The sequence below is a fragment of the Notechis scutatus genome, chromosome 1 (genome assembly GCF_049901735.1).
Source record: "Notechis scutatus isolate UNSWTSFEM ecotype Mainland chromosome 1, rNotScu1.2, whole genome shotgun sequence".
Taxonomy (NCBI): Eukaryota; Metazoa; Chordata; class Lepidosauria; order Squamata; family Elapidae; genus Notechis; species Notechis scutatus.
Window position 1 is genome coordinate 140,825,486 of NC_142009.1, and position 12,828 is coordinate 140,838,313.

The 12,828-nt window shown below is 36.7% G+C and overlaps 1 protein-coding gene across 3 annotated transcripts in view; it reads right to left on the minus strand.

Moving 5' to 3' along the window:
* Positions 1-12,828, minus strand: part of LDAH (lipid droplet associated hydrolase) — a 105,257-nt gene that overhangs the window by 68,446 nt on the left and 23,983 nt on the right. For all 3 annotated transcript variants that reach the window (XM_026675548.2, XM_026675546.2, XM_087947324.1), the window contains one exon: positions 10,104-10,273. In XM_026675548.2, coding sequence (XP_026531333.2) covers positions 10,104-10,273 — 170 coding nt within the window. The remainder of the gene's footprint in view (positions 1-10,103; positions 10,274-12,828) is intronic.

Consider the following 12,828-nt stretch of genomic DNA (forward strand, 5'->3'; position numbering starts at 1 on the left):
TTTCTTTAAAATGGATCCCTGGATCTCTTTCTATGCCAGTCCCAGTGAGGTAGGCGGTGAAATGAAATACAACTTTTTTACTGTTTACACTCTGTCTTCTCCTCAGAGAAGGTTGTCTTAGTAGTGGTAATCTATGCCCCTAACGATAACCAAAAGGAATTTTATAAACAATTACATGGGAAATTAGTGGAATTAGACAAAAGGAATATTTGCATCTTGGGGGATTTCAATGCTATTGTGGACCACCAGAAAGATCACAGTAGTGGGGGGGGGGGGAGAAAAAAAAAGAGAACTGCCAAAACCATGTGAAGAAATGATGATTGAACTACATTTGATAGATATGTGGAGGAAATTAAACCCCGAGAAAAAGCAATTTACATTTTACTCCAACCCTCACCAATCATGGACACGAATCGATATGGTGTGGATGAATGGTGAATTAGTAAATGAATTAAAAGAGATTGAAATTTTACCAAACGAATGGGCAGATCACAACCCGATTCAGATAGTGTAGAAAGGCTATTTACACTCTGTCTTCTCCTCAGAGAAGGTTGTCTGGCTCCAGCTCTTATTCCTTCATTACCAAGGGAAGCTTTTCTGGGGCTGACCTCTGAGCTGTATTTTAATCTTAGCAGCGCACAGTTTGGATGCATACCCCCAAATCATAAAGAGAGGCTTTCCCTTAAAAAAAAGTTTGCCACTGAACTGTATTTTTTAAATTAAATCAGTCTGAGCCCTCTCAGATTTTGGTTTGTGCTTACCAATAAACCACTCAAAAGCAAAAGCATGAGCTCTCTCATCTTAGAGGTCTGGGACTTTGTTAGCATCGCTAGTAAGAATAGAACCTGGTGGATATTTTTAATTTACAACAACCATTAATTTTAATGGTTAAAACCAAGTTCTGAAAATGTTCTTAAGAGTTGAAAAGTAATGTACAAGTATTTTCTTCCCAAAATAACTAACTAAATAAATGATGTAATGTGATCAATATAAACGCATGGTACAGAAAAACAGCTTCTATAGAACTACAGTCAAGAGGTCCTGGCCCCTATTCTCACTCAAATTTCTCTTTTTTTCTTCTTACCATGACAAAATTTAGTATTCTGACCACATTAAAAACCATATTTCTGCATACAATTCAAAGAAGAAGAATAACGTACTGAGAAACTTTCCAATGTTGCCAATAATGAAGCACATCTTGATTACAGAATACCTCTTTTTTTAATGCCAGTCTCAAATGTCAATTCTTTTCCTCCAAAGGAAATGGCTAGTTCAATGTGGTTCATAATATCACAATGACAAAATACTGCTCAATATAAAGATTCACTCCTTTAGCTGATTGCTTCTATATGTGTCTTAACACTTTCTATCCCACTTTTATTTTTGAAGGGCCTTTCTGGTAATGTGAATTAGGTAAGTGAGTAGAATGTCTTATGTGGTAGTTCAATACTTGTGAATGACCCACTCCCAAAGAATGGGAGCATTGTTGATCATTTGTAAATAGATCTGAAGGAATTAGATTTCTACTCTGTTTTATGTAAACGGATCATTCACTTCTTTTTGCTACTATTGCTGAGATGCTTCATGTCCTCAGTTTAGATAATTTCTCTCTCATAGTGTAAATACAGAATTATGTAAATTAATTTTGAAGAGGCTTTTCTGAAAATGGCAACATGTTTTGTTAAGCATTGCTGAAGAGATTAAAATGTTTTACCATCTACCATTAGTTCTTTTCCATGGCTTGCCCTATTAGCATTGGCTAGTAAGTGAAATATTTAGATACTGACCCGTAGAATGCAATGAGTAACAAACATTCCTGCCATTGTTTTCTAGTGGCTTTTTTTCTTTTTTGCAGCTTTGCTGGCAAATATCACTTATTATTTAACAAGATGGATTTCTTTTCATTCACCTTTTGTTTAGTTTCCTAATATAATTTGATTGTTTATTTAGTATCCTATGACTAAGTGTTGTATCTTATGATTCTTAATGAATGCATTTTAATGTATACTGAGAGCATATGCACCAAAGACAAATTCCTTGTGTGTCCAATCACATTTGGCCAATAAAGAATTATGTTCTATTCTATAATGCAATAAATACACAGATCCAACTATTGATAGATGTAACTGCTCCTGTTACCTTAGGAGACCCTCAATTCGGCAAGTCAAATGCTTCTTCACACAAGTTTTCAAACAGGTATTGATATAATTGCAAATCTATATATAGCAACTCAGAAAAAGGTGCAGTCCTAGAGCTGTGCTGAAACATTTAATTGCTTTACTGTTCTATAATCCAATCTATGTGTCAGCTACCACTGAGTTCAACAGGATCTCCTCTAAAATAAGCACATACAGGATCAATTCCTTGATCACTTAAGAAAGCTACTATAATCCTTTAAAATAGGAATCAAACTGCCATTGAATCAGTTGTGCAACTGTCCTAAATATATGCCAAATGCGGAGTGCCCAAATTTTGATCATGTGACCACCAGGATGCTGCAACAGTCTTAAGTGTGAAATTTGGTCGTAACTCACTTTTTCCCCTGCCATTGCAACTTCAGTCACTAAATGAATGTTTGTAAGTGTAGGACTACCCGTAGCAGGGGGGGGGGGAGGCTGTATGTGCCAACTTGAATTTGCTGAAGAAAAGATAAAATGTCTATGTAATAAAATGAATGAATAAAAATAAGATCTAGTTTGCATTTTTTTTACTCTTAGCTTTTTTAGAAATGAATTTGAGTCTTTTTAGACCTACATCTTGTAAGCTCGGATGTCTTAATAGTACAGACAAAATGTTACCATAAATTGCTTTCTTGTGTAATATTATTCGACCTGACTGTTGCTGTCATCTCAGTGGGGCTGAACACAAGAGTTAAGACCGGTACTGAAGACCATTTAATATTATTTATTCTACCGGTCATTCAGATCATAATTCTCCATTTCCTCTTTCCTTGAACTACAGTACTTGGACTTATTGTACTTGGACTACAGCAGCGGAATAACAGACTAATGCTCTATTTCAGGATGTCTTGCTATTTTAATGCTATGTAATTTCCTAGAAAAACTGTTTTAAGTGGCTTTTTTAAATAACATAATTCTCACTCTTCATAAGTTTCAAAGAAAGCTAGATGAAACATGAGGAAGATTGCACTGAGAACTTGAGAGCTTCCACCATCTCCATATAAAGAACATGTAAATACCTCCTTTTTATTTGTAATAATACAAATACATCTTTCTTACTCTTTTTTGTAATTACTTTTTTAAAAAAAGAGTCGCTTTAGACCAGGGGTATCAAACTCAAGGCCCGGGAGCCGAATCCAGCCTGCAGGATGCTTAGATCTGGCCCGCAAGGTCACCTGGAAACAGCGAAGGGCCGCCTACGGTGCCTCTGCCAGAGAAAATGGAGCTCAAGAGGGCCGTGTGTGGCCCTCCCGAGCTCTGTTTTTGCTGGCAGAGGGTTGCAGAAGGCCATCGCAGTAGAAATGGAGTTCAGGGATCCATTTTCACTGGCAGAGCACTCGGGCCATCACAGGGCCCCCCCGACATGAGTGATGTTGAGTTGGCCACGCCCATCCTGGCCCCTGAGATCAAACACAACCCTGATGCGGCCCTCAATGAAATTGAGTTTGACACTTCTGCTTTAGACAGTGAGATGGGCAGCATATAAATTAAATAAATAAATAATCAAATAAATAAATACATGGAAACTCATACCTCACGAATGAAGGCAAATACATGTGTGCCAGAATAATGTTGAAGGATCCAATCTGGGTCAATCGCCGGGACCAGAGGCCGAAAGCTCAGAAGACAAAACTTATGATCCCAGCGACTAACCCAGATTGAATCCAGAAACCCATACCTGCCTATTTTTTAAAATAATGTTTTTATCATGTATACAATTGTTGTACATATTAAGTTCATTGGCTTAAACCCAGTGCAACTTTTCTAGCTTTTCAGTCAGGGTAAAAATAACATGAGCATCTTGCTATGTAAAATGTTAACATATTTTTAGTGAGGCTTACAATCTGACTAAGCAACAAAAGGAATGGAAACCAATTTCTTAGCATCTGCCGCCAGTCAGATGCAATAAGACCAAATTTGATACTCCTTGAAGAAAAAGGAATTAGAGAAAGATATTCTTTGGGAGTCTCTTAAGAGAGGAAAAAAGTAATCAGATTGCAAATTAGAGTCTATTCAAGCAATAAATTAGTGTCCGTGTAACTGTTTTCAATGTATGACTACTCAGCAGCACTGGAAACAGCAAATGCAAACCCTCTGAAAAAAATGTAAAAGTGCAATATTTGGCAGGAAGGCAAATGGAAAATCAGTGCATATGCCTTTGAGTCAGCCTTATCTATTTCCCATGGTGACAGTATAAAATAAATAATATTAATTAGTAGCAAAGAAAAGAATAAAACAGAAAATGCACACCATACTCATGCAAACCTGTATGGAAACAGGAATCCAAATGAGCCCGAAGCTGCGTATCGAGCTATATATGCGATAAGGCATTTAGTAACCACATTTAGCTCACTCTAGCAAAAGAAAGGATGCAACTTTCACAGGCATCTTCTTCCATCTATGTTCTCATTCTTTCTCAACTCTTTCTGCAGGGTTTAGACACCCTTCAGAACAGTGTGGAATGAAGCAACAGATGCTACAAGACAGGCACAGTGGATAGCAAAGGAGATGGGGAAGCTAGCTTGGCCTCAGCTTATAGAATTGTCCAAAAATAATAGAGATGTCATTTATACAGTAAATGACATCTCTATTTGTTTTCCTCCAAAAACACTACTTTCCAAGTGATGCACAAGAGCTGACTGAGTTAAGGTTAAGTGCTAAATACCATTTTATCATACCCCCCCTCCACTCTGCACCCCAATGTTTGAAAGCTGCAGAATGAGGCAAAATGAGGTCAGGAATCTATAATCCTTCAGAAGTGCTGATCAGCTACATCAAATCACTGCGTTTTACAACATGCCAAACCATAATGGAATCTTAGTAAACTTTTTAGGTCAATTGCTTCTGCATTTGAGTCCAGGTAACAAGACCCTAGGCCAACGGTCTTCAAACTTGGCAAGTTTAAGACTTGTGGACTTCATCTCCCAGAATTCCTGAGCTAACATGACTGGAGGAGGAATTCTGGGAGTTGAAGTCCACAAGTCTTAAAGCTGTCAAGTTTGAAGACCTCTGCTCTAGACTAAACTATTTATTAATTGTTACTGTATGACCCACTATTATAAAATCTGCTATACTAGTGTTACAAAAATCCATTCAATTTAAATACCTGAGGGTATTTTTTGAATTATCAGAAGTTTGGAAGTTCGTTGCTATATGAAGAATTAGGGATTTATCAAACATGGAGAGCAGTAAAAAAAAAACAACAACCCTTCACTTCTGGAAAGCAAGGCAAACACAGATTTACAGTGCAGTGTGATTGATTTTGTGTTCGCTTTCTGCTTATAAGTTGGTTCTCTATCAGTATAACGGAAGACAGAACATAGAATCACAAAAATGGGAAAGACTTTGGATGCCATCTAAATCCAACTCCCAGCTGAAGCCAGATGTCTTATATATCATCCCAGTTAAATGGTATTATTTCCCTTCTCTCTCCCTCTTCTTTTGCCTCCCCTCAGGCTAAAGCAATAAAATAACACATGCCTTCTGTACATAAAAAAAAAATATGTTAAATGTTCAAGCAAATACAAGTTTTTCTTGAACTCAGGAGAGCTTCTAGGTACAAGTTACCATCTACTTTGACTCCAGTTGTGCATCTCCAAGCTGCAAACCTGAAGGAAAATGTTCATATAACTGAAGCTAGGCATGCTGTTTACTTGGTGTGCCTGCTTAGTTCAAAACAATGTAAACATCAGGTTAGTGTGTCATGCCCCTGGTGGAAACTGACTCTGAGGGAGAGGAGGAACAGCCGAAAGGGAGTGGAAGTGTGGCTCCGGAGGTTGTGGAGGAGGCTGGGGAAGGGCAGAGGCTGGCTGAGCAGGCAGAGGAGGACCCAGGCCCATTCCCTATCCATCCTAGGGCACGCAAGGAGGAGAGGATAAGGGAGAGACATGGTCTACTCGGGAGGAGAGGGCCTTGATCCTCTTCATGGGCTGCAGGTGTGAGAACTGCATAAGAGTTTGGACCTGCATTCTGGCAAATGCTGGAAACAAAGTGTGTTTTATTTTGGTTTGAGGTTGTCTTGGATGGCATCCTTCCAACAGACTCTGCCTTGTTATCTCCTTGAATTTGGTAAATACTTCTCCTGTCCCGTTGTGGAAATTTCATCATTGTAGTTTGTTTGGTTTTTATTTTCACCTCTATCTGCTCATTAAATTCAGACTGTATTGTTTTCTTTTGAAGACTATTTTTGAGTATGTTTTATCTCCAACTGAGAATTACTGAACAGAGGGGCCAAGTTGGAGGCATTAAAGGACATTTATTTACATTTTGGCTTTTGTTACGTTTGTGTTACACTCTGGGTCATCACACACACACACTGTGTGTGTGTGTGTGTGTGTGAGAGAGAGAGAGAGAGGGGGGGGAGAGAGGGAGGGAGGGAGAGGGAGATAGACAGACAGACAGGGTCAACTGTGTGATCACAACTTCCAGGGCATTCATTTTGAATCCTGGTCCAGATTCCTTCCACCCAGCCCAAAGATGCATCCTGGTTTTCCAGAGTTTTTAAAAATAATTTTAAATAAATTTTTAATAGACGCACTTAGAATGAAAACAAATAATAGGGAACTACAAAAATAACAACCAAGTAGTTCAAAGCATTGCATTGAAAAACCATCGAGACAACTGTACATTTTAAATAAAAAACCAGAATCCCATAGCAAGTACAGAAAGTAGCCATAAACACACACAGATGCACAGCCAGCTACTAAACTACACTTGTGGACTTGAATTCTCCTGAAAATTAAATATTCCAATAAAAACAGGAGAAGAGATGGAAACACAAGTTTCTTATTATCACACTTCATATCATAAAATATAGAGGTTTACTTACTTTGGGCAGAGGTCGTGCAACAAACTGGCTTATACAAATATTTTCTATTGTTGAAACTATCTTAAATGCAGCTTGTCATAATTTAACTTCAAGCACATTGTGCTCTCAAATCATCCTAAGGATATCTATAGTTTCAACTCACTGATAAATCATTACTGTACCAGCAACATCTTTGGGGCCATGTGTAGGGGGAAGGCAATTCAACCAATCAAATATAATTGAAACCAGGTAACTATTAGAGTAAAATAAGCTGTTTTCCCTAGATCCCTTAGTATTAGAATTATATTACCTTAGTATTAGAATAACATAAATTACAAATACAATACAATAAGAAATACAATACAATACAAATACAATATTTTCCTCCTGGAAAATAAAGAAATAAAAAGGGAGAAGTTTGTATCTGAACTTGATGTTAGCCATGTTAATTCCTGGGTGTGAAGTATAGGTTAATGTGTGTTCTATAGATTTGTAGTTTCAGCTTAAGAAAAGGAAACTTTCAGTCAAAGGAGAACAATTTACAGGAATAAATCCATACACGCTTTTACACTTAAATACTTAATTTTATAATGTTATACAATTAGTAAAGTATTTTCTAAAGCCAACAGAAAAAATAAGATGGCACTATTTTAATGAATAATCATGAGCCATTGACAGGAATGTGTGACTAATAGTACCTACACTCTAATACCTACACTATATCCTTTCTTCTCAAATTATTTATATTCCACCTTGCCTCCACTCTAGTTCCATCTGTTTTGCAAAAGAATTTGTAAAATATCTTCCTGGGAGACATGTGTTGTACAATATCCTAAAAAAAAATAGAATCAAATTGGGAAAAAAAGTATGGAAGTCTTCAAGCCCAATCCCCTGCCTAGAACTGGAATCTCTGACAAATAGCTGTCCCATTTTTTTCCCTTGGAAATTCCAGTAAGGGAGCACCTACAGCTGGAAGAGGCATGCTGTTATATTGCTTAACTCAGGGGTCTCCAACCTTGGCAACTTTAAGAACTTCTGGTTCCTCAGCCAGCAAAGCTGACTGAGGAACTCTGGGAGTGAAGTCCACAAGTCTTAAAGTTGCCAAGGTTGGAGACTCCTGGCTTAACTGATCTCACAGTTAGGAAATTCCTCCTTAATTCAAGCATGGATTACTCACTGTAAACCTTCTATCTTTGAGTTCTGTATTAGCTTTTAGTACTCTGGAAAATAAATTAATACCCTCTTCTCTGTGGTATCCCTTCATGTATTGGAAGATTGTTATCATCCCACCCTTTAGCCTTCTCTTCTTTAGGCTAACTACACCAAGTTCCTTTACCCACTCTTTGTAAGATTTGGCTTCCAAGCCTCCCACCATCTTTTTTGCTGTTCTCTGCTCTCTTTTCTGTTTCTCAGTGTCCTTTCTGATTGTGGCCTCCAGAACAGAACACAGATTTTTAAGAGTGGTCTGACCAGTACAAAATAGACTGGGACTATCCCTTCCCATGATCTTGAAAGTCTATCTCCATTCCAGGTTGTAGTCCTCTTCTGTAATAGGCAGAGGGAATGGCCTAAGCTTAACTTAAACATAACTTAAACATTTGCGCTCAGGACCCCTTCCTGCTTTTAAAAATTGCCGACAATCCCAGAAGTGCTTTGTTTGTATGGATTTTATTTACGCATATTTTCCATATTAAAAATTAAAAATGGATGCATTCGCTGCTGCTTCTCACAATTGTTTGATTGGATTTTAATAGTGCCTTATTTTTCAACAGAGACTGGCAAATAATTTGATTTTGTGGATCCCCAGGTACTGGGGCAGGTCTTAGGACCATACTTTAAGAAGCACTGGCCTAGGAGGACAGGAGGAAAAGCTGCTACCAAGACAATGGTCAGATAAAAGAAATCGGAATCTGGGAGTAGAACTGTAATCTGGAAAAATGTCTTAGACATGATCTTCCCTAGGTCTTACAGAGTGAGTGTGAGTGTGTGTGTGTGTGTGTGAGAGAGAGAGAGAGAGAAAGAGAGAGAAAGAGAGAGAGAGAGAGAGAAAGGGAGGGAGGGAGGGAGATAGAGATAGATAGATAGATAGATAGATAGATAGATAGATAGATAGATAGATAGATAGATAGATAGATAGATAGATAGATGATATGCATTCAGGTTTTCATGATTCTATTTCTATATCTTTATAATAAAAAGTAGTGTTAACCTGCCTGACTTTGGTTTCCTAGTCTGGTCTATATTGAAAGGATGACATTGAACCCATTCAAATTTAGTTTAAAGCTCTCCAGATAACCTTAGCAAGATATCTTCCAGATTGCAAATTTGTATGAAAACACCACCTGTGCCGCAATCTATTTTGCTCAAAGACTTGAAAGACACATAATCTTCCAAAGCTGTCTCTGGCAGCGTCACTTATTTCAGCATGAAATAATGGTTAATATAATTGATTATCTGGATCACATCTTGTATCTTCATACCTAGGGGACAGCATACTGTTTTGATAGGATGTCTGATCTGCAGGCTGCTAATTCTTCTTCTCAATAGGGAGTCACCCATCACCACCACACATCTCTTACTCTTTGGGGAAGCCACTAGATTCCTTGCCTCTAAGATGGTATGACTTTCCCATTACTGTGATGCTTGGTGAAATCCCTTCTCTACAATCTGTGAGTCTTCCTTCAGATGGACGAAGTTGGAATATTCTAGTTTCCCTATTCTTCATCATCAACTTGCCAAGTTCCAGTCCTACCAGGAAGTCTTAGTTAAAAAGCAATGCATATTCAAAAGTTTAATAATGTTTTGAACCAATTTTGGTGAAGGAATCATGGTCTCCGGGACTGCAGATGATTATATCCTCCATAGCACAGATACAAAGAAAGTTTAGAAAAAAAGATCTCCCAGACAGAAACAACAACTACTATTACTATTATTATTGTTGTTGTTGTTGTTGTTATTGTTGTTATTGTTATTGTTGTTTGCCAAGTGTATTATCCCTTTCCTGTTAGGGTCATCTTCTGTGACTGAGAATTAAGGTTGTTATACAAACATGATCAGTTTAGGAAGGGAGGAATTGGAGAAAGAAAAAGTTGAATAAGTTTATATCTCTGACATACCTCCAGTTCTGGTGAATGCTTCATAATTTTAAGAATAAAATAAGAGCCAATTGAGTGTCCAATAAGTACGAGCTTGACATCTTTTGGCACATACTTTCGGAGGAATTTCAACTTGTGTTCAGCTTGTCCTTGAAGCCCAAAAACATCATCGGTGTCATTCAAAGGCATCTCTATAAACAACCCAAAAAATAATAATAATAAAATTATATCCTTTCCTTTGAAGATGATTCATTGCATTCAACTGTAGCTCTTTATAACTGCTTTCAAAAACAATCCAGAAATTACCAAGAATACTCATAGACCTTCTTTTAGTGATAATTATTTTTATGTTGTTCAATTACTTGTAATAAATAGAACATTACCAATAAAATAGTAACACTAATTAAAACTTATTTAAATGCACAATACAGTAAACTTAACCAAAAATAATATAAAAGCTTTTAACATTTTCCATAAGGTTAGAAGAAGGGAACATTCTGAATTCTTGGAGGAAGACAAAAGAAATATGTAGAATTACCATAAAAACCACCCTGTTGTGATATCCCCAATCTCTATTTTTCCTGTAGGAACAGAAAACAAGCCATGGATGCTGATCTTAAAGACTAGAAAAACTCACAAAATGGCAGCATCTTCAACTGAATCCTGAAACCAAAAGGCAGCTGAATTATTATTATTTTTTTTCAGGTAACAGTGAGCAAGAATTATGTTGCTGGACTACCTTCACAATAACGACTCTTAACCATTTGCTTCTTAAGTCACATTCTATTAAGGAAATGGAATCCCACAATTTTAGAAGTTTTATTTTATTCAGAGAATTAGTATGTTTCAGCCCTTCAAAGTTTGGAAAATGTTGCTATTATTTAGCACCTTAAATGGTTTCTCAACCTTTTGCCTTTTATGTCCTGTTCCAACACTTCACTAAAGAACTTTCTTTCATATTAAACAAGATAAGGAATTTTTTCTAGGAAAGTCATAAACATATTTATAAGCATCCCAATATTATGTTTATTATTTACGGTGAATCTTAAACACCTGAAAAGTTGACTTAGTCTACTTTTGAATGCCACCTATGATATCCACCTAGTTGAGAATCATCTGTTTTTAAAGAAAGGGTGGCCAATTTTCTCATGCCCAGAATCTACATTTCTTGTTTTTTGAAAAAATGTTCAACCTCCAAGGGATGCATATGCCCAATGTTGCAATGTGTCATCATCATGGACAAACCAAAATGTGAAACGGGAAGCTATATAAATCTAATAAATAACATAAAATATTCATGGTTTTTGAGACATTTACTCCAAAACCATGAGTATAATATAATTTCAAATGCATTCTTCTACTCTGTATCATTTCCTCCATGAAATAAAAGTTTAATGGAAGGAAAAAAATGCTTGTGCAAATCTCATTCAAATATTCTCTTCTATGGCAAACCTTCATTTCACTTTAACAGACTACATCTGGTGTGGTATAAATAGCAGAAAGTCAAACTAAGATCCAGGTTCAAATCCAGTCAACAATGAAAGGGAGAAAGAGGGAAAAAAAACAAAGAGAACCTGTTTCTGTTTAGTATTCCTCTTCCTAGGTTGCTCAGATGAGACAGTCAAGGCGAGATGACATTCACTATTTAAGAGTTTCTCAGAGGCTATGTTGCACAGGGTTGTCTATGGTAACGTGCTTGGCATCATGCTGAGAACATGAAGAACCACTTATTGAGTGTGCTCTCATACGGTCCCTGCATAATTAGTTGTTTTTAAAAAAATGCCACAAAAAAGTAATTGTTGGGTATAAAATGATAATTGCTTCAAGAAAACAGGATCTTCTACTGTTTATTGTTTAATGTTCAATGTTTAGCCTTTTGTTCAAATCTTAAACAAATTAAACCAGGGATGGCCACAGAAAAAGCTTTGAGAAAGCCAATTAATACTGTTGGTAAACTGACCTTAAAAACATCCTGCCATGATTTATGCTATTAAATTAAAAATGGAAGAGGCGGAAAGGAGAACGAGAAAGACAGAAATAAATGGTATGCCCCCTCTTCTTTACCTCCTCAAAATAAAAAAAAGATGAAAGCAATCTTTTGCCAATAACAGTTTTATTTTATTTTTTCACTTATTATACAGGTAATGGAAAATAAAAAGTTTTGTAGCAAAGGCCTTAGGCCAAAGCACTGTTTTCAGATGAAGGCCTATTTTTAGACCAAGTTGCTCCAGTTATTTTTTTCATCCAGTCCATAGCCAAGTATTGTGTTGTAAGCTGAACAGCTAATTCATCCTATAAAAAGTATTGTCCTGAATTATATGAAACTCTCAAGTAACACAAACTTAAGATATTTTGGGGTATGATCATTTCTCATGCCTTTCTTTCATCTTATTCATTCAACAATCACATGAAATGATCAAAATAAAGGTATAGAAAGTAGTATCTTCATGTACCCAGAGTATGTATATTGGTTTTTCTGCCCTGATCCTAAAAAGTAATCTAGTTAAAATAAAGTAAATGTTTCTCAACTTTTTAAAGAAGCAGAAACTAGTCTCAGAAAGGGAACAGGCACCTACGGTCACATTTCAAATGGCTGATGGGCAACAGAAGAAGAAAAAGAATTGCTTTTTTTTTTTGCTTTGCTGTGCATAAGAAGGCCTTTGATTGACTACAACAAATTGTGGACAGTCTTTAAAAATATGGACATAGTGGACTACCCCATCTTCAAATGATGTGTTCAAAATTT